The sequence below is a fragment of the Trachurus japonicus genome, chromosome 1 (assembly GCF_045865225.1).
Source record: "Trachurus japonicus isolate A0001 chromosome 1, Traja_1.0".
Lineage (NCBI taxonomy): Eukaryota > Metazoa > Chordata > Actinopteri > Carangiformes > Carangidae > Trachurus > Trachurus japonicus.
In genome coordinates this window covers 16067771-16090021 of record NC_140907.1, presented here as the reverse complement: position 1 = coordinate 16090021, position 22251 = coordinate 16067771, and the positions used below count along the sequence as shown (strand labels likewise).

Sequence of the window (22251 nt, the reverse complement as noted above, 5' to 3'; positions counted from 1 at the left end):
AATGCAACCAACTTATATCGAATGTACAACATTGCTTTATTTATATACACGTGTGTATAAAGTACACCACTGGGGCAGAATCACACCACCTTGAATACGATGAGGTCAAGTACAACATCACAATGAAATCATTGTGAAAACCTTTATTTCTCCTCTGTGACTGAATGAATTAACTTTCAATCTTTCAAACTTTCAATATCAAAATTATAGAGGTCTTCACAGTAGATGTGGTACTTTATAGAAGAAAAGTTTGTCCAGTGTTGGATTATTTTATTCAGGTGTAGATTAGTCAAGCTAAAGGAGACACAAATAATAATAACGCTTGCTTTGATCAGACTGTATGCATAAACAGACGATGTATTTGAATAGAAGCAGAAAATTTTATTCACTCTATGGTGGCACAGGAAAGTAAATCCCATCCCAAACATCCAGATTGTATCACAGCAAGCAGGACACAGGTCCCCGGGCTTTTAACTGTCAGTATGTAACTATGCACATCATCTATATGCCTTCACTTGTCAGGGAATGACTGGAAATAGTTTGAGGACTTCATTCAGGGGAACAATTGCGTTTATTTTAGGACCTCACCACTGTACCATGAATTAAAGTCAGGCTTAAGGATGTGTATCAGATTTCCCAAATGAGATTGTTATGGCTTGAAGGCTGCAAATAAAAGACAAACATCTGAAGTGCCTTCAGTCATTTTCAGCTCATTTCATACAGTACTGTGAGGGTTATGCCACATTAATGAGTCCAACCCGTGTGAATAAATCCACAGCTACTGAAACCGGTAATGGAACAGGAAAAACAGTAATAACACAAAATTTCCAACTAATGATAAAAAAATAACAGCACTTTGTGTGAGTAAAATAAAAACAGAATTTAAGCAGGGCTTCTGTTCTTCACTCAGTCATCTCATCACTGTCAACTGTACATAAGATGGACAAAATGGCGTCAAAATATGACTGTCCTGCTCCAAGGTCACTCTAGCCTTTATAAAAGTTGCATGTTTCCTTGACTGTCACCACTGAACCTGTTTCCTCATCCCCATGTTAAGTTTTCACCGTTCACCCCTGATCTAATGTACAGTACATGTCCCAGTTCTAGCACACATACAAAGCCAACACACACACACACACACACGCCCGCAGCAACACGCTCTCATCTCTCCATGCTCCTTTTTACTAAACAATATATCCAAATCAAAGACTCTGGAGACGTCCCATCCTGTTCATATCTCCCCGGACTCTCGCTCCTCAGAGCTGGAGCGTCGATCCCGCTCAAGTGACAGGGATCTTTCTCGTTCCCTTCCTCTGGCCGTGTCCGGGGAGGTGGACCTCTCCCTGTCCTCCCAGTCTGCATACTCCGGCCTGTCCTCACGGCATCCATCTGCTGCTGCATTCTCTCTCCATCTCTCCTGGGACAGCGAGCGCTCTCCGTCACGGGTGTGCGATGATCTGTCTCTGGAGGATCTGAGGAAAAACAACCAGCCACAGATCAATAAACAAAAGAAAAAAAAAAACACACTTGGCATAAAGCAACGAAGCACTTTATTTCAGTTTAACACCTGTTTCCAAATTGTGGTCCAAGTGTAGACAGATGGTTTTCAATGTCAGTTGAAACAGCTGTTAAACAGGAACTCTGCAAGTCGCTTTTTCTCGGTTTTGCTAACCCCTTCAACAATCTTAATATTGCCATTAATTGCTGCAACTGTTGAATTATGAGAATATGTTAGCACTCCTCTTTGTTTACATCAGCATGTTGGACTCGAGACAGATGTATTTCAATTGTTAAGGTATTTTCTCTAGTAGTTTTCAGTGTCAGTTCGATTACACAGATGGTAAATCAAAGTTTCCAACAAGATGTTAAAACAATTTGCATACAACTGTTGAAATGTGGTCACAGCTGTGAGTTGACAGGGTATTTTACAATGTGGCTCAGCCAATCGTACTCATCATAAAACTAGAGCTAGACATATAACATTAAAAGTTATAGTTATACATTGGATGGCAGTAGTGAGAAATGTTAAAACCAGCAAATCTATACATTTATTTAGAACTTGAATATCATTACATGCATTATCAATGAATCTAATTGGTATAATTTGTCTATAATTTATCAAATAATAGGCAAAGTCCATCACAACTCCACCAAACACCAGATATTATGAGACTGACTGTCAGACTGTTCGATACTAGATTGAGGTCTGTGCATCAAATACATGGTGAACAGTAGTGTAGTGCTATGATGTAAATAGAAAAAAGTCCATGATAGCAGAGACACATCATTAGCTCTGGATAACCACTGTGTTTAAAAAACAGTCAAACAGTAAACAAATTTTCTTCCAGAGAGCCAACTCTTCTAAACATAAAAAACACCGGAGGGGGAGAGTATGGACAAAGCTGTGCCTATGAAAACCTGAGTTCTGTCTAAAGATTGAATGACTTTATCCTATCTTTTACTATTACTATGTATTTACATCATCATTTTGCATCACAGCTTCAAATTGGCCATCGGTCTGTCTCTAGGACCGCCATTTTGTACTGACGACCACAGATTTTAACAGGTTTCTTTCAACTGTCAACAAGTCTAAAGTATCAAAATCACCTTGAGAGAAAATGTTCAAAACATTTAGCTTCCACTGACATAATGTTTCAAATACTTGATATGTCTTAACTTGATCAAAAAAGAACACTACTTAACTATTTTTCTTGCTGTAACTGTCAGTTACATAAACCTTGATTGGCAACTAGGTGTTTCAGTACTACATTCATTTGTACCGGTAAGTCCTGCTTTGAGCCAATTTGCATACCCCATGAATTTCTTGACAGGACAACAAAGCTCAATTCAAATATTAAAATCAGGTGAGACTGCTGACTTCACCACTTGTTGTCAACTTTCTGTTGGCTTTGCCTCCAATCACTTGGTCCACGGTGGCTGAACGTGAAATAATGTGTTGATGTGAATAAAGTCAACTGAGTGTATCCGAGTGACCAATCTGAATTAGTTAGGAGGCGCACCCTCGCAGTTCTCCTGTGCTTACGAGGCTGTATGTACAGTAAGTTTCTATGAAGGATTAAAAAAAAAGAAGCCTCACCTCTTCTTTTTGTGTCTGTGAGAGTGCGAGCGTGAGCGATGTCTCTCCTTGTGTCGATGTTTTCGCTCTCTCTCTCGATCCCGATCTCCACCTCCACCTTCTTCTCTGGAGCGAGAGGAGTGGTGGCGTCTTGAATGATGGGAAGACGAACTTCCTCCATCCCTAGATACAAGAATGATTATAAACAGATATTTAAGTTTCAGTGAGAGAAAGGTGGGTGACACTGCTAGAAGCTACAGCTTCTCAGATAAAGGCTCAGTGCTGTTATCATTATTAGTACAACACTGAACAGCAACCTGATCCTACTCAGTCTGTGTGTTACTATTCATGTTACACTATCACCAATCATCCAACATATCAACACTGCCTTTGTATACCAGTACATCCTACACAGCTGCAACACTGTGCTGCACCTCAGGTCTGCATTATCTGTGAAATTTTAGCCTTTTCATTTGTAACTGACAAAGACAAACCAACTGAATCAGACATACCTGTAACGGTCTCCACTTCTAGACCTTGACCTAAGAAAAGTAGAACATTGTCAGTTTCAGTTTTGAGACGACACATTTCTTTCAGTGCATACAATGTGTTAGAAAGAAAAAAGAAATCTCACCTCCTACGCTCCCTCTCCCCCCTCTCCCTTTCACGTTCTCGTTCTCTCTCCCATTCTCGCTCTCGTTCCCGCTCTCTCTCTCGCTCCCGCTCCATCTCCCACTGTCGCTCCCTCTCATCTTCTCTCTCGCGTTCCTCTCGTCTTCTCACTCTCATTCTTTCTTGTTTCTCTATAACTGCTTTCTGGTTTAACAAAAAAAGCAAACAAGTACAGTTTGAATAAGAAATTTTTGTAACATACAAAAAGACAAATTACAACTGAGCACGTCGATGCACTTGTCACAGGTCTTACTAATAAACAGTCATGACTTATGCATTAGCCCCAGGGCATCCTTACTCTTAGCTTGTCAAGTTTCTCGCGGATTTGAATGAAGCCAAGGTGAAGTTTGCCCCCGAAGTGATCGGCTAGACGGCGATCGTTGTCGTGGAGACCCAGGTAGGCTGAGCACACCTCGCACACCCGAAGTTTTTGTTGTTGAAAGCTGGATGCTGGCATCGAGTTTCTGTATACATCCTGCAGGCACAAAGGTTTTAGCACAAAGGGGCAGTGGTAAATTACACAAACACTTGAAGCTGGTATGTCATGATGCAGAAAATTAATCAATAGTTTTTCCAGTCAGATTTAGTCATTTTCCAATTCTAAGAGAGGGAAAAAATGCTTTATTAACCATTTTAATTGACAAATATACGATCTTCTCTATTCTACCACAAAAAATGTGGCACAACAAAGCAGCTTTTAAATTTCTGACCTCTGCTTCTTTCTTTAAGCCCCGGGTCTTCTCCACCATTTCCAGCACCTGCTGGGCTTCATCTACGTTCCCTTCACCTCCAAGCTGCTCTGCCCGGGCCAGCAGCTTCCCAATCTCTTCATTCAGCTCATGGACACGTTCGGCCTGTTCATGGCAGGAGAAACGGAGAAAAATAATGAGCTGAGAGACGCAAAAAATGTTATTTTCCAGTGGCTCCAGCAAGTTGGGGTCAATTTGCCATTTTCCCTGAATATTTATTATTGTTTGATATGAAGAACACAACACATCATAATAAGAAACCTGCACCTTGCTCTTGACTATAAATCACCATTATTATGAGTAATCTAAGACAGTAACAGTAATATTCAAGACAATTTCATTTAGTATAACATTGTGTTATTTATCAACAAATAACAGTTTCAGCTTAACTTCTGTACTGTACATATATCATTGTGCTTTGTGGTCATTTCATATACAATGCGTTACATACAGTTTTATATACTCTGTTTATGTTATATGTACGACAATATTACTATGTTTATAGCTATATCTAGTTAGTTAGTCTAGTTCTAGCTAGTTATCTCTTTATCAATCACCATGCCTGTTTATCTACTGTTGTAATATATGAACTTCCTTTGGATACAATGAATTTTATAATAACTCAATAAATGTGTCATGGTGATAGCGTTTCACCTTTGCAGCCACTTCTGCACTGATCTCATCCTGCGTCTCGGCCAGTCTTTTCTTGGCCAGCTCAGTCCTACGGTCACAGTCGGCAATAAAAGACTGAAGGTGTTCAGCAGCCTGAAAGAAAACACAAAACGTACAAAAAAACCGCAATAAGTTATAGTAGATTAAAAGAGCAATTATTGTGTAAACCAGTACTTTTCTTGCTAGAAAAAAATAATATGAATGCATAATTTTCCTCACTTTTCCCAAATGTTACTTACGACCCAGCTCAGTTTTTGAAGGGGTAGGTGGGAAGTGACATAAGAACCCAGATGTAAATTGATGTATGACATAAAAGGTTTATTCTGAGGTTTTGTAAAGAGGCAAAAGCGACAACAAGTGAACCAAATGGGGGAACGCGGCAAAATAAAGTGCTGATCGACAACTAACTCTTCCGAATTTCTTTTTAATTTGTAGAGCTCGAAACAATGTTTAAACATATTGAATGATCCACATGCTACAATTTAGGTGGTGGCTTCCACGAGGCCTATACCAAGGTTCATCCCTGTATTCATAGCAATCACCTTCAGACACATGTCTAGCCATTACTTAGCCTGCTTTTAACCAGTCTTAAAATTAGACCTCCAACTTCTTAGGCTGCCAATCACAGCTCAACGGCACCACTACAACCAAACTCTGATATCCCTGGAAATGAAAGTAGCACAATCACAGAGCCAGAGTGTTTGCTTTTAAGTCTGAGCTTTATTCAAATCAGTCCAATTTTATTTTTATAACTTAGTGTAATCATAAGTTTATCACAGACAGCATTACAATCTTTACATCACTGAGCACCGTTTTCCCTTAGGCTAGAAGCTAGTCTCTGACAGACAGGTGTTGAGACAGAAATCATCATGACATCAGAGGAGGTGTTGTGTGAATGTGATGGATGTCTGCCCATTGAGGGTTTACATCACTGACGCAGCTCTGCTCTCCAGTTTGGTCTAAGGAGCGGCTTTACTCACATCAAGTTCAAAGAAGTACTCCTGCTCCTTGGAGGCGATCTCGTAGTCTGCTCTGAGGGCCAGGTCATGGACTTTCATACACTCTCCCAGGTCCATTCGCTGCACGAAGAAGACAAAAATCAATGCATTAAGTTTCATTGCTTTGACATTTCACTCATCTTGAGATCCCTTTCTCAAATAACTCTCTCATGTAAAAAAAAAAAAGGTACCGTACTATCCCTAGTGGTGCCAGATGAGGCCAGCACAGCAGTTTTATTCTCTTTTAGCTTTCAGGCCTTTCTGCCTTCAATTTGAGCTAAAGAAAGTGGGATTACAATTACTGATGGGCAAAATCTTGAGGTTAGGACCTGATGAGTGCATTAAAAGTTTAATCCAACAGTTTCACCTTATAGTTGATGTATCATTTCCAACCATCTGGAGTGGACTGACATGAACCTGTCCTTGTACTTTGACTGCATGATACATGACAAGGCTGTGTGAGTGAAGGCGTAACTTATGTGTAAACATGATACTCACGGTGCCTGACAGGATGTCGTGAGGGCATGAATCCAAAAGGTGACTTTTGCAGACCCGTTCATCTGTGAATTTGATTCTCTGCCGCATGGTATCTCCTGTTCAGATGAAACCAGACTAGTAAGGACGTTTGATCGCGCTTTACAGACTATGAGAAGACACATGCTGAAGACACCATAGTCAGAGTTGTAATGAATGAGTCATACATCCCTAACCTTGCCAGTTAAGCTTCAAGTTAGCTGCGGATAGACACTAAGATAAAATGACAACATCTGGTGGCAAGAAATGTAGGCGACGAAGACACGAGCCCGCTGACGGTGACCAAGTAAAATGTTATAAAATGTTAGCCACGTAGATGTAGTGTTAAATTTCCACAAAGACCTGAACTTGCCATGTAAACTCAAAGACAACAGGTAGCTAGCCGGCTGGCTATCCTCATGTGGACTAGCCTGGTCTGTGCAGCATGCCTCGCTGTGTGTCTGCTAGCTCGCCTGGGATAATGCTAACGCTAGCAACAACTCAAACTCCTGTCCTGTTTTTTATTTTTTATCTTTATTTTATTCTAATCAAACGCCGATCTCGACAACAGCTATGAACCGATCTCACCGTCTCTCCCTGTCCCCATGAGCTGGTCCAGCATCGCTCGCATCTGCGCCTGGGCCGACATGTTTGGTCTGGATGTTGAGCTAGCTGCCGCCGTGAGTCGCTCCTCGCCGCCGCCGCCGCCGCGGTGCTTCACGCAGCCGCCGCTGCTGCTGCTGCTGCCGCTGCAGGCCTCGAGCCTCCGTCCGTCCGCGGCTCGGACCCCGCGGACAACTTTTTCCCCACAAGGAGGGAAAAAGCCCGAGTCCCAGCGGATCAGCGAGCTGGTTGTGTATGTGTGTGTGTGTGTCTCCCCCAAGTACAGTTCACTGGTTATTACACCACTTTCCCAGCGGCTGTGTGTGACTTGGTACCGCGGTAACGCTACGGCTGCAGGTCGGTGAGTCTGTTTGCAACCAGTCGGAGTGAGTCCGCGGCTCGAGAGCGGACCGAGGAGCTGACTGAGTGTTGACACTGGGCCTTTGCTTAGCTGCTGCCTTCAATTTATATCGAAATCAATCACCGATTTGGATGTAACACAAGTCTCTGGCTGTTCTCGCTAGCCAGCCAGGCATAAGTTGGCAAGTTTATTGAACGTCCTTTCTTCCGTCTCTCCACTTCCCGTCCGTACGCGGCGCGGCGCGTCCACGTGGAGCGCGGTCCCGCTCCTCAGCCTCGAGGAAGTGCTGCAGTCAGCCTCGCGCGCTGCTCGCTGTCGTGACGTTACATATCACTGAGAGAAATAAAAATAAATAAATATGCATTTTAAATGTTTGGGAATAAGAATAAATTCAAATCATCGAGTAAAATATTTATCCGTGTGGAATTTTAGAATAAATTTAAATCCCATGCAAGTTTTTTTAAAAAAAAGAAAAAAAAGAAAGGAAAGTGCAAATTAGACTGGAAAATGGAAAAACCAACGGAGACAAATGTCAGCATCTCTACTGGAGATATTGATATATGGAATAAAACAAACAGGAACAGGCGGCTCAGAAATGCTTTGTTTGCACTGTTACATTTCCTGCACTAAATAGCCTACGGTAACGGTATGATAAAGTTTATTACAGACTCAGACCATACAAGACATCACAGACAACCCAACACATTACACATAAAAATAAAAGATAATCAAACTTAACTAGTAGTATAAGTCAGTGTTGAAACTAACATTAGTCAATGATCCTGATTTGTTTGTATAGTGTTTTAGGGTTAGTTTTACTGGTACAAATATCTATGATTACATAACAGTGTACAGCCGATAAATTATCTTTTGCGTCCAAATTATTTATACCTATGGTGTTCACCATGGCGTTCACACGTCAACAATAAACGCCCATCATAAGTCATCCAAGTCCCTCCCTCCCTGTCAGTCCCATATACCGGAAGAAATGGCGACCAGTATACTGCGGCTCGCTCTGCGACTTTCCAGCAGAAATACGGCGACAATGAGCCGAAATGCTGGCTTGAAATCATCAAACATATCCGGGACGACTCCAATCCGAACTGCGGTGTCAACGCCTTCGGGGGCAATATTACCGAAACCGGATAAAGTGAGTTTATTTTCTGCCTCGGTTACCTACGAAAAAAAACGATCAGATCAGTGTTGAGTCACAGCGTGGGCGGGGCTTATGTTATATTGACACCAGCTTTGGCCAATAGGAACGTGGGAGACACGCTGGGTTCGTCAAACCGACCAATGAAACGCGTGTTTACACGAGCGATGGAGGCTCTCCTTTAGGAAGCGCCTACAATGTAGCAATATTTCTGAGACTCAAGTCACATTCTTGTTAGAAGAGGACACTTAGTAGCCTACGGTGTAATTATTAGATTGACTGCTTTCTTTGGCGGATCACTTGACCTGAACACATTTTGCTGTGTTGTTAAGGCAAGAAAGGTCATGAAGGCTTGATGTCCAGGGAGATAGCCTACAGTTTGCATTAGTAGGCTAATTTTGGTAACAGTATAGGCAGGCTACAGCGCGATTATAACATGCTCAATGTAGAGTAGGCCTATACCTTTTCGTCCATTTAGGCTGTAGGCCTACAAACTACAAACACCCCCTACATTAATGACCAAACGGGATACCAGACGAAAGCCTGTGACTATGAAGTGTAATTTGGAGAGAGAGAGAGAGAAGCCTCTCTTCAGCCAAATTCTGGATAATCTTTCTGCGTTTGTTTTCCAGAATAGTTTAAAATGGTTGGACTCCAGGATGAGGAGTTGAAAATTAGGCACTGGGCCTGTGATTACCCCCATATAGCCTACCTTTCACTCTCTAGCTTTTCTTTGTTTTCCATGCCATAAGTCCACCAGGTTCAAAAATTAGTTTGGGCTATCCTGATGATCACTTTTATTGAGAATATGCACTGAAATAATTAACTAGATTTTGATAGGGACCATCTTCAAAAACAGGATCCACCATAAAGCCTTGGATACTGTAGGATGCATGATGATGATATCATGTTTTAGTTCAAAGCATGTAAAGCATAAATTATGTTTCTTATAGCCAGCAGCTGACTGATTTTGGTCTGGTCACACCCAATGTTCACTGGATACCTCTGTGAAGAAGCTGTCTGAGATGATTCACCAGCATCTTTCACTCTGCTCTGCATTGCCAATGTTTATAATGCTCAATATGATTGGTGATCTGGATAGTTCTTACGTCCCCTCTTTGTTTTTTTTTCAGACACCATTTGGTCTTATCCGCATGACAATAGTGGTGGTGCCTTTCCTGTATGTTGGGACTCTCATCAGCAAGAACTTCGCAGCTCTTTTGGAGGAGCATGACATCTTTGTTCCTGAGGACGATGACGACGACGACTAATCTAACTTCAGTACATAAATGGTAAACTCAGAGTGTACATTAGCCGCACCTTATTTAACCTTTAGACACTGTGGAGCTTTTTGAAATGCTGTTGAAAGGGTGTAGTCTGTGGCATGTTTGCAGCAATGGCAACTGGTAACAGCTGAAAACCAATGATTAAAAAAAAAATTCATATCCACAGGGTGCTTTGCAATAGTGACTGAGAGCATACCAGCCAGCACGAGGACAACGAGGGAAGATGGGGCACTTTGACTTCCAAACACGTCCCTCTACCTCCACCCATCTCTCTCCACTGCTTCTTATCTTGTTTTCATTGGAATCATTTAAGAAATCTCATATCATGTGAGGCGGTCAAAACTAATAATTATGACCTCACTCTTGTTTGCATGTTTGTGTGTCAACTCAATAAATGGCGTCAATTACATGTGGAAAACACTTATTTATTCTTAACAGTTTTTGCGTGGTGGCTTTCAAATACACAACAATTACTAGAATTCTTATCATATCCAGTCATAACAACGTAGATTATTATAATATAATGATGTTGCTGTTACATTTTCTTATATTTTATAGTGGCTTTGAGTTTCCAGCTAGATTTAAAGCCGGTGTCCTCATTGGTCAAGTCTGTCTTGCTCCTTCCTGAAGTGCAGCGTTGGCCAGTCTCAAGTGTTCGTTGAGGGAGCCCATCTCCAACTGGCTACGACCCCTCGTGTCACTCAGCTCTACATAGGCCTCCTTGTAGCGCTCATAAGCTGCCTCTTTCTCCTAGAGCCAGGGTTGAGACAAGTGTGGTAGGCGCATCAAAGCATGTTGGAGTATAGTGTTTTTGACCATTTGTATAATGTAAGAAGTCAGATAATAAAACATACCTTGGTAAGAGACTGCACTTCTCTCTGCAGACAGCTGATCTCTTTTTTAAGATACTGCACTTCATTGTCTTTTGCTCTTAGCTGGATCTGAAAGATTAAAAATGGAGTTTAACACACAAATATAAACTTTACATAGAAAACACTATTCCAAATAGTTATGTTACACAGGAAAAGGTAAGGCCATTAAATGAAATAAAGCTGAAGTAAAGCAATATGTGATAAATGACTCAAATGATTTATGAGTAGTTTCCAATTAATTTTCTGCCAGTTGAATAATAGATTAATCAGCTAATCATTGCAGATATTTGATATAGATTATATATATTTGAATTTGAATCAGTTTGGGATGCCCGCGATCATCTAACTTTTTTAATTGCAGCCCAAGTGATATACTATGTGCTCTGTCAGGCAGTAGGTGGCAGCATCTACTGCACCAGAAAGTGACCATCCACAGATGCTGAACACAAATGAGGCCAGCAGGAAAAAAGAGAAACAAAGGTGTGACAGTGGGGAGCTATTACTGGGGATACAAGACAAAACAGTAAAAATGCTGCGATCAATCTGTTTTATTAAAGTGGTTTCAACATCCCACAGCACATACATCAAATGTTGATTTTTGCTTCCCCCATGATGACAATAATATCAACAATAGTCCCGCATGCCCAGGTTAATATTTCATAATGTGATAATGAAACTGGGTTGGCTGCACCAAGAGGTTAAGATGTTTTAGCATCACCTACTTTCACATCAGTTGAGATTGCGTGGGATCTAATTTGGTCACAAACATTGAACTTGATTTCTATCAATACCTCCAGTTCTGACGCAGTGCGCTCAGTGCTGCCAGGAGGCACCACGTCCGACCTCTGCCCTGTGATGAAGTAACGCATGCGGCTGATCTCCTCCGCCAGTTTGGCCTTAAGTTCCTGATTGAAAGAGAATCTTTAGCTCAAACTATGTTATGAAGATACTGTATGTTGTGAACTACAATACCCATCAGTGTTGTAGCTTCTTGTATTTACTTGTTAATGTATTATTTGCCAAAGGAAGAAAAAAACTGAATCCAAGACTGTCATATCATCAATAAAATGGCATAGACTTGTCATAAAACAGAATCCAATCAGGCATATAATGTATATAAACCTGGTTCTCCCTTCGCAGCTGCTCCAGCTCCCTCTCCTTGTGGCTGAGCTCAGTCTCTCGGCTCTTGCTGCTCTGCTCAGTCCGACTCAGCTCCAGGCACTTCTGAGAGTAGCGCTCTGACAGCACATCTAACTCACTGTGCAAGATGTCTGCCTGGGGCCTGGCACACACACACACAACACACATTGAATAGTGCAGTAAATTATTATCCGCTCAATTATCATGCAAGGGGTCATGGTCGAGTGTAGAACATCTTAAGCCTGCAGCGGGAGGCTGTGAGATGGAGAATGCTCTAAGCATGATGACAGGGTGCCTGTAATAGACTTACATGTGCCCTCTGTATGAGGTATCCACGTGTGCAGCTCCTCCAGACAACCTCCTGGCCTTCTCCACCTCTCTCTCGACCTCCTCTCTGTGAGCTGCTCTCAGCGCCTCCATAGCTTTATTTATAGATTAACAGTTTGCTAATTAGTTACATGTCCAAACTTAAATGTCCATGTGGTGGAAAATTATCTTTGGCTTCACTACACTGCTTCAAAACTGGCACAGGAAGTTAAAGAAGGAAAGGCATCATGAGTATTGCATCAATTAACGGTATTATTTTAAAAGACATAAATGCAACATGCAAAAACCTCCCTGACAGTAACATTTAAGGTAAAATCATCTATTCCACTTGGGAGCATCTGCGGCCTCTCTTTCTCTCACAGTTCTCTACAGTTTCACTTGGACTGGAGATACACTTTTACACTACATAAATGCATTAATCCAGTAATTAATTATTCAAATTATTGTACTGTATTGTACTAAAATACGTTAGTATCATACTTTTAGCCCAGAGGTAACCAGTTTGAACAATGAGGTACATTCAACAAGCGCATTATGCTGTATTACTATTGATTAAACTACCTTTCCTTTAAAACAAAAGAGAATCTTTCTAAGCTGTGATATACGTAACTATATTTACCAAGGTTTAAAGTTCATCTTCCACCACTAGTTTGTCATTTAAAAACCACAGTTCAGCTTGATGCAGCTGAAGAATCAGGACTTATGATGTGCAAGTATCTAAGAAATTGTTTTTGCAGTGTAAAATTTCAATGTATTACTGTTGGGAACATTCTTAACACGACCTCCACTTTAACCATATTTTTATGGCCTTCATCAGTAGATGTGGATTTTCTCTTTATCAAACTATATTTTTGTGGATCTTAAAGCTCAAAATCAAATATAAAATAGTTTAGATATACAATAAAAGTATATATGGAGAGGAAACAAAGCCTTAACCTAATATGAATATGTCAAACTGAACCTCCTCAGTCTTATTTACCTTTCACAGCTGTCTGACTCTCCTCCTGCAGCATCTTGTCTCTCTGCTCCTCCAGCTGCCTGATCTCCATCTTGTGCTCCTCTTGCAGCTCCTGCAGTGCTTTCCGGTGGGCTACTTCCATGGCCTCCAGTCTGGCCCTGCAGGGGGCCTCGGGGCCACAGGGACTGTCCACCTCTAAGCCCATAGCTGCACGCTCTCTCTTTATGCTCTCCACTTGCTTTCGAAGAGAGTGGGCCTGTGAGTTGGATTTGCAATGTATAAGGGAGGAAAGAGATTCATCATAATTTCCTTGCATTAAACAGTCTTACTTGTTTGTTTTTTTTACCCACACATGTTCCCTCTTACCTCCTTTTGGAGAGCTTCAGCTGTATTTGTCTGAATAGTTTGAGCACCATTTATAGATGGAAATGCCTCCTTTGAGTTTGTTGAATCAGTTTGTGACCCAGTGACCGGTGTGTGTTCAGCTTCCTGAGGGCTCGAGTGATAAGTCTGTGATGCCTGTGGGGTGCTTGACTGATACGCCTGGGCTCCAATAAGAGACTGCGCGCTCATGTCGCTGAATGACAGCGTTTCAAATTCTGCCCACTTCCTGTTGACCTCAAAATCCATAGTTTCAATAACAGGCACAGGCACACTCCCCTTTTTCAGCTCCATGGAGTCCCACCTGCTGCCCATCTCGCTAAAGGGGACCCCCTTTTCAAACCACTTATTCCTCTCCTCCAATCGCTTCGCTTGCTCGCGGTCCCAGCCCTCCCCTTCTCCTCTCTGACTGGCTGGAGATAAGTCAGTGTCCAGATGCCCGTCTACAGTTTGGTGCTGGCCGTTGGCCTGATGGGAGTCTGCAGCTGTGGTGGCGGAGGTGGAAGTGGTCGGTTCATAGCCAGAGTCCTTGCAGGTGAACCGAGAGGGGGGTTGGCATGACGACGGTCTCCGGGAGAGGGAGTTCTCTTTCTCGCTGCCGGTCCCTGATTGGCTGGGGTGAGAATGAGGGAGAGACGAGAGTAGGGTTACACATCAGAAGAAAGATGATAGAAGGGGTTCGCTGCAGACGGACCACCCAGCCACATCGTCTGCATTTCTTCACAGTGCTCAGGAATGTTCATTTTTAATTAATTACATCCAGGACCTTGATATATTTTGCAGCAATATAAACAAATAACAGTATTATGACTCTAACAGTGTAGGATGTCCTCAGTTTGTAAATTAGTCATCATAATCTATATAATTTATTTTCTGTTTTTTATAGTTATGTAGATAGACATTGAGGCCTGTGTTTGATCTAACACATTATTCAGTAGCTACTGTATGTCTTTATAACACCAATGTTGGTCAGCTACGGCTTCGCCACTGCCTTTGACTGTTGGGTCTCCTTCCTTTTTTCAGTTTTATCTCATGTCTATATTATACTGGCTAATATGTGTGTGACTCAGCTGTTATGATTATTATACACAGTCTTTTCAGTCATCTAGAACTAAGAGGAAGTAACTCCTACTTATCATGAAGTTTAGGCAATTTAGGTTTTGTTACAGATAAAAACCCACTGCGAAAGTATGAAACAATCATAAAATGAGCTCTAATAATAAATACAACAGTAAAGTGCTGTATAATACATACAGATATGATAAAGCTGATAATGCCCTGACTTTACAGATAGGCCCACTTTCAATTGAGGATTATGGTGGAGTATTTTTGTTGCAGTGTGGCGTTGCTATTTACTAGCCTACATAAAAGGTAAAGTCAGACTCACTGCGTGTTATTCCGGATCGCCTGCTTTAGTAACTTCACCCACATCCGCCGTATTCTGGAGGTCATAGCAGAGAGAGTGAACACTGCTCTCTTTGTCTGGAGGAGATCAAAAGACAGATCGAAGACACACACACGCACACACACACACACACACACACACTGTTAAACAGGAAGCAGCCAAACATGTAATTGATGTGGAAATGAGGCTGGGGGGGGGGGGTTCTGACTTTTGGTGCACTGTACAAAACAATGACGAAACCACAAATTCAGTAAATACACACTTGTATTTGGAGTCCATAGTTCGTCTCTATGTCGCAGTCTGACACATTCACACAGGATGTCAGGTCGATCTCTCCGTCCAGATCATCTGACTGCGGCACAATGAGAAGAGATTAGACTCAGTCCTTCAGTACTTCAGCCCATCAAACACACCAAAGAAGAATAAATCCAAGAAATGTTCTGACAAATGAGAAATTACTGTTATGCGACATATAAGGTCATACCTCCTCAGCCTCAGAGTCTCTGTAGTACCTCAGAGAAGTGTCACCCAGAACAAACCAGTGTTTTCTCCACTGAGGATAACACAGTAAACACAAACAATTTCATTTGTTAATGTAGTCCCTTTTCTGGAAGTTTAAGCATTACGTCTTATTTTGGTGTTTTGCAGAGCCTGTCTGCGTATGTGACATTGTGGTTTTTTCAGGATGCTAGAATAAACCACAGCACGAAAACTTCATTTTAGATGAATTACTGTAGACCAAAAAGCTTGCTAGAAGTTTTATTTACCTTGCCATGTTCATCCAGTCTTGACATCCATCCCTTCAAGCATCATCTGCAATAAAAGTATGAAGCACGAGCTGTTTAAAAGTATTCTGTCGTGGCTTGATGGTGACATTACAGGAAGCAGGACGTGTCAGTGGCAGACTAGCATGTCTCGGTGAGATAGCAATATCACTCTAAAGTGTGCACAGAGAGACATGTAAATTTAATGTAGGAAACTATGCAGAAGGGAGGTGCAAAAAAGGGAAGCTGTGTAGTTTTTTATTTAACCGTGAATATCAGAGTAAAATGGTGGGAAGTGGGAATAGGGAAGAGAAAGAGGAAGTGGTGAAAACACTGTTAGACTGAGCTGAAAGAAAGCAGGTGCTATAACAGGAGATACTCACCCATGCATGCATCACATTGTGTGCGATGTGGGGGAGAGAAGGAAATAGAGATTGGGAAGACGACAAAGCATGATGATGTTTAGTTCACAGAAAGAGGAAGTTACCAAGTCAGTCAGTGTCTTCACACATAGCTCTCATTACTATAGATGGAGCTGTTGTGTGGAGGTCTGTGAGCTGTTGCAAACTTTTGCGTGGTTGTGTGTGATTCACAGCACAGAAATAACTGAAATTCGGTTGGGTTTTTTTGTGATCAGCCGTCTCTTTGTGTTTGTTGGCTCAGCGGTTTCAGGCATGATGCTGCAATGCTGAGACTGCAGGATACGCTGGTTTGACCCATCCTTAAATCTAATAATACATTTAATAAATCATATACATGCTGTCCTAAAACATAGAGTGCTAACTAATGGCTTTTTACTGCAAGGTGTGTCTATGAGAGGGGCGCCAAAAAGCTGAAATAAAGATCAAGGAACTACTTTAGAATGAATGTATGAATGACCCATTTTCGTCCAAACAGAATGTGATTTATACAGATGCAGTAAGTCATGGGACAGTGCTCACCTGTGTCTGTGGGCGTTCAAGAGGAGCTCTCTCCTTCAGTTTTGAGGATAAGTGCCTTCCACTCTGATTATCAGAACTCTGTGTTCGAAAAAAACAACAGCCCCCCAAAAAAACAGGATTAAAGACTTTGTTGTGTTTCAGCGTATGTGTAGTTGTGAAAATGTCTTTATCATACGTGTGCATGAAGAGAGGCTGCGGACTGTCTTCGAGATGACCGTCCACTCTCAGAGTCCCGACATTTCTCTCGTCTGTCCCTCCCTCTTTCCCTGCCTCTCCCCCTCTCATCAGGCTCAAGTCTTGTGCTGTAGATTTTTACTTCATCCTGGTGCCTTAAGGAACAAATAAAGGACAGACACATTCTTTTTAACACACATGAACAAACTATAGACATGATTTATATCTATTTTTCCGTCTCTGAACTTTCACCTCTGTGAAGGCTTTAAGAGCATTTCCATTTCTTAGGACATAATAAAGGCAATCATGGTCAGATCAAAAGATCTCCAGATCTACTTTTCAAACTTGCCATACTACTGTTTCATTTATTTTCCAGCTGCCATGAAAAGCATTTAAAGACACGTGTACGCGAGGAATGCAGAATAAATGTACAGTCATGAGACTTATGTTACGGTTACACATGAGTTGATAATGATATCGTGCAATGGTACTAACTGACTTGTATGTCCTGAGTCTCTGGTCCCTGCATGGGCTGGGACTCTGGTTCCTCTTCCTCAGTCCAGGAAACTCTTCTTCTGACTCCAGCTGTATTGTTGGAATATCAGCCAGCATGATGTAGTCCTCCATGGTCATCGCCGCCTCAGATTCAGAGAGATTTATCAACTTTTTTCAGGATATGTGGTATAGAGAGTTGTAAATGACACATGTAACAAGATTAAGAGTCTACAGTCACAGCTGCAGCTGTGTGAGGCTGGGCTGTGGGCTAAATCTTTGAGTTGAAGGCAATTAACAGACATTAATATAGTCTTTTGCTGTTATTATATAATAATACAAAAGTACAGCAGGTTGGTGCTAGATCAAAATTCAGAGGATCATCAAAGTTATTACACTTCACCCTGAGAGGACCATGAATGTGTGAGTCAAAGTTCATAATAACTATCCAGTAGTTGGGTAAATATTTCACTATGAATGTCAACCTCTTGGTGGTGCTAGGGGAAAAATAAGGTGATCAACAAAGTCCATAGGATTTATCCACTGGTGACCATGAAAGTCTTTTTCAAAGTAGCCTATCCAATAATTTTTAGTCGTTAAGCGACAGATTGACATTGTCGGCCATGACACGCACCTCTTCCGTTTCCTCTGCTTCCTTCGGAGGTTCAGATATCAGTAAGACCTCCATGCCTCGCCTTATGCTGCTCCTGCTCCTGTCACCACCACTGACCTTGCTGTTCCCCTCATTACAGTCAGTTTCAGTGACTGCAACATGGGACACCGAACCACCCAGCACCCGGGAGTCTGCACCTCGTCTGGATGCAGAAGAACCACGTGATGGAGCGAGGCTGAGTAGGGAGTGTGCGGACCCCTGCCACGAGCCCTGAGAAGGACTCAGTCTGCTTTCTCCAGAGTGGGGCTCCCTCCTCGAGGTGTGGTTATTGTGCGCACTGTAGCCATTCCTGGAAGGTGATACTTCCCGGCTGTTGCGACTGCGAGTGTTAGCAGAGCTGTTGACTGTTGTTCTGGTTCGTGGAGACACTTGAGAACCTTCATATGATTGCTGCTGATTGGTTGAGGAGCCACGGCGGGAGATGAACTCCAGGTTCCTGTAGAGTTTCTCAGAGTCCAAACTGTGTTTGTTTGAAGCTTGTGATGGACTCCTTGACTGTCGGCTGCATCCCCTTCGAGCATCATAGTCACCGTTCTGTAAATGTAAGGAGTCTGTGCGCCTGCGAGAAGCGGTAGCCCTCGAAGGTGAGACAGTCCGGGAGGCAACAGACCCCCTTCTGCAAGAAGGACTGGACCTGCCTGATGTACGCCGAGAAGGACCGTGTGATGGAAGCTGAGAGGAGCCATGAGATGAGGCATGAGACCGGGCCTGAGCCCTGGAGAGGGAACCCCCTCTCTGGGGTCCCACGGCAGATTGGGTTGGCCTGTAGCGGTCTGGACTCACTGAGCTGTGACGGCTTGGAGAATTTCTCTCCGAGTCAGTTCCCCGTCTGAAGTTGGAGTGATACGTGTACCTCTGTGGAGATTCACTCCTCCACTGTTCCTGCGTGTATGTCTCGGTGTTCCTCCTCTGGGAGGGTACACCAAGGTTGACATTCCTGTACGGGACGCAGGCTTTGGGCTCGGGGACATAGTTGCTAGGAAGGGGATGCCCCCTCTCGTAGTAACGGTAAGACCTTTTGTTGACCTCCTCTGTTTGCCGTTCACCATCACCTTTTCTGTCTGGAGAGAAGTAGCCACTCTCTTGTTCCCTGAATCCTCTGGACTCTGTAAATCATCCAAGCCTGGGGTCAATATAGTATGTATGTCACACAACCATGCAAACGTTTGCAGTAGCTCTGATTTAATGTGAGAAATCACAAGGAAGTTTGATATTCAAGATCACGATGCTCCTTCAGTAAAAGTTCTGTGACTAACCTGATGTCCGACGGGACCTGTCTCTGCCCCTCCCCTCATCCATCCAGGAGTTTTCAGTGGCTTGGTGGGGAGACGGGTCCAACCGGGTCATATCTCTTTGGGCCACACAGTGCCTGTCTGAGCTGAGGGATCTGCTCCTTTCTGGACAGTCCCACTGATTTGGAGAGCTGGTGGAGGTAGAACATTATTAGAGGACAATGCTGGTGCAAACACTGGTACATTTGTTTTTGTAAAATATATCCACTCGAAAGTCAATTGGCTTGTGTCCAGGAACAAGGCCTCCATGGATTGGTTATAGATACGAGTATAATCATTGGCACATTGATGCACATGAACAAATAACCAGCTGTAAATGAAATACATCACTTCACTCACACACTTCCTTGTGTGAAGGTCATTGAAAGATGCTGAACATACTGTAATCAACCGAGTCTTTCTAAACTAATATAAAACAGCTCATTCTGTGATATTATGGGACAGCCCAGCTGCAGGTTCAGCCATCTGTATGAGAGTGTGTTATTTCAGGGTACTTATACACTCATTGCTCAGGCAGCCAGTTCTTGGCACCAAAAAAAAAAAAATCTAAAATCAGGCCACTGGATAGTCACCTGGATTGTATGTCAGTGTCACAGATATTAAGTTCCCACTCAGGACTCAGACTGTGGGTGAGACTCCACTCATAGGTCCATCCACCACTGACATCATCACTACTGGCATTCGTGGTCACCTCAGACAGATCAACATCATCTGGATCCTGGTTTTAGGAGCAAGGACACAATTAACACATTTTTAACACATCTTAACATGATTTGTTAAGTCACAGACTAATGAATTGTCTCCTTAAAACTAAATAATTGTTTATATTAGATAAGATTTCTGGTGATACAAATATTTGAATTTGACTGATTCTGTAAAATGGTTATTTGTTTTGATAATTCCTCATGTTTTAAAAAGTTAACAAGTTCTATCAATATATCAACGAGCCGCTCACATCTCATGACCCTGACAGAAACTGAACACAGCAACTACCTGATGCCTGGTGTCTTCATCCCACACTTTATAAAGAGTTTAAAAAAAACACAGAGAAATGCAAACAGACCACCCTGAACACTCCAATTAAAAGACAAATGAAGTCCTAAGTCTAAACATCAAGATCAAGTATTTCACTTACTGTGACGGCTCTGACTGTCCTTCAACCTAATCTGCTGTCAAGACGTTCAGCGACTGTCCTCCTCCTCCTCTTCCTTCTCTCCATTCGTTCTAGCTAAGCCAATGCACTTAGACTGCACAGGACGTAACTCAAGCTAGTCTCTGGTCATGCTCATCATTATTTCATTGCTCTAGTGCTTTTGCAATACCAGAACCGCCCGCTCAATTTCTTTCTTCATCTTTATCGTGATCCCTGCATTAGTTGTACCTCTCATTTACACACATGACAAAGGTTTTACTTATTTCAGGCTTTGATCTCTTATCAGAAAGCAGGTATCAAGACTTTTCAGATAAAAACAAACTCATACATTACATAACAACTTTGATATAAATAGCCTCCCTGACTTTACTCTACTGTCAAGTTAAACTTAAGTGGGCCACATTGTGTGAGGGGACGTGTTTTCATGCGTCATATGGCTGTATCAGATTACAACTCAGTCCCCTGGGACTGTAACGGGTTTTCATTAATTAATGATACAGAATCAAATGCCACCTTGTTGTACTGTCCATCTCCCACCTCCACAGTAGTTTCACTTGGTGATTATTAGGCAAGGCAAGGCAATTTTATTTGTATATCCCAATTTTACAAACAGTTTGTCTCAAAGGGCTTTACATGGTGTCATAACAACAGCCTCTGCCCTTAGACCCTCTCGTCGACGGAGGAAAAACTCCATGGAAAACCCCTTTAACACCCACACTATAACTATTACTGGTCCCAGCCTCCTACAGTCTATGGTCCCAGCCAAACTGCTGCCGATTACGAGCATCAGGGCCCACGTTTCTCAAACTGCTTAAAGGGGTCATTTATAGTAGTGTAATGTTAAACATGGTTTCCTGCTGAAAGTTGGTGGTGATGGTCACTTGACATGAGATTCAGCCTTTATTATGTTTTCCAAGCCAAGAGGTTATAATAATGCACTCTCAACAGTATCAAACAATTCAAGTGTCTGGGATTCAGTATCTTCTACATTGATCACCATTCACATTGACAAGTACAGCAACATGCAGTGTGCTACAAGTACCTGAATAGTGCACCAAAATGGTGAGAGAGTCAGTGATCAAAGCAGCTTTCAAATGAATGGCAATAACAGGTGCCTGTTGTGAATGTCATTTTCTGTGAGTGGCACTGTTTAATATGGGACAATCCTCACCCACTTACCTATTTGATTCAGTGGCAATTTGGCTTTTAAATAGATAAACAATTGCCAAAGTAATACATTAGTCCTTGTCCTTAGAGGGTTTTATCTTCAACAACTGGAAAATACTGTTTGAAAACTGTATTTATTGTGGCTTGTGTTGCTTATTAAGTCTTCTAGTGTGGCACATTCTTGACCCTTGTAGAAAACACATACAGTTAGGCTAAGGATAATGAATCCTTTACGGGTTTTTTTTACACCACAATGAGGTGAGGAAGATGCCACACTCGATTTAAAAGGTAAATCTGCCAGGTTAGCATAAGGTTTTGGGGAAAACAAACAACAATGCATGATGTGAAAAGTTGTTTTTGTGCTTTAAACAATCAGCATCAATTTTCTGTCAGGCAGCTAATAAGTTAATCAACTAATGACCTCAACTA

General features: G+C 42.2%; 3 protein-coding genes across 3 annotated transcripts; 1 reads left to right on the top strand and 2 right to left on the bottom strand.

Annotated features, from left to right (window-relative positions):
• Nucleotides 1-360: 360 nt before the first annotated feature.
• LOC146991623 (putative RNA-binding protein Luc7-like 1) lies at nt 361-7878 on the bottom strand. The gene is made up of 10 exons (XM_085775716.1): nt 7269-7878; nt 6666-6760; nt 6150-6248; nt 5152-5262; nt 4459-4602; nt 4047-4223; nt 3711-3892; nt 3589-3618; nt 3098-3259; nt 361-1472 (listed from the first exon to the last, which is right to left on the bottom strand). The coding sequence occupies exons 1-10, from the start codon at nt 7327-7329 to the stop codon at nt 1232-1234; spliced, it is 1302 nt and encodes a 433-aa protein (XP_085631842.1). The 5' UTR covers nt 7330-7878; the 3' UTR covers nt 361-1231.
• A 701-nt stretch (nt 7879-8579) lies between these two features.
• On the top strand, nt 8580-10075 carry smdt1b (single-pass membrane protein with aspartate-rich tail 1b). The gene is made up of 2 exons (XM_085775704.1): nt 8580-8794; nt 9931-10075. The coding sequence occupies exons 1-2, from the start codon at nt 8633-8635 to the stop codon at nt 10066-10068; spliced, it is 300 nt and encodes a 99-aa protein (XP_085631830.1). The 5' UTR covers nt 8580-8632; the 3' UTR covers nt 10069-10075.
• Nucleotides 10076-10235: 160 nt separating this feature from the next.
• LOC146991621 (uncharacterized) lies at nt 10236-21218 on the bottom strand. Its single transcript, XM_085775693.1, has 17 exons — nt 20075-21218; nt 19467-19633; nt 18172-19316; nt 17545-17684; nt 17047-17200; nt 16872-16949; nt 15934-15966; nt 15651-15719; nt 15429-15518; nt 15149-15243; nt 13747-14374; nt 13402-13636; nt 12406-12517; nt 12078-12237; nt 11747-11860; nt 10938-11024; nt 10236-10833 (listed from the first exon to the last, which is right to left on the bottom strand). The coding sequence occupies exons 2-17, from the start codon at nt 19555-19557 to the stop codon at nt 10687-10689; spliced, it is 3378 nt and encodes a 1125-aa protein (XP_085631819.1). The 5' UTR covers nt 19558-19633; nt 20075-21218; the 3' UTR covers nt 10236-10686.
• Nucleotides 21219-22251: the final 1033 nt, after the last annotated feature.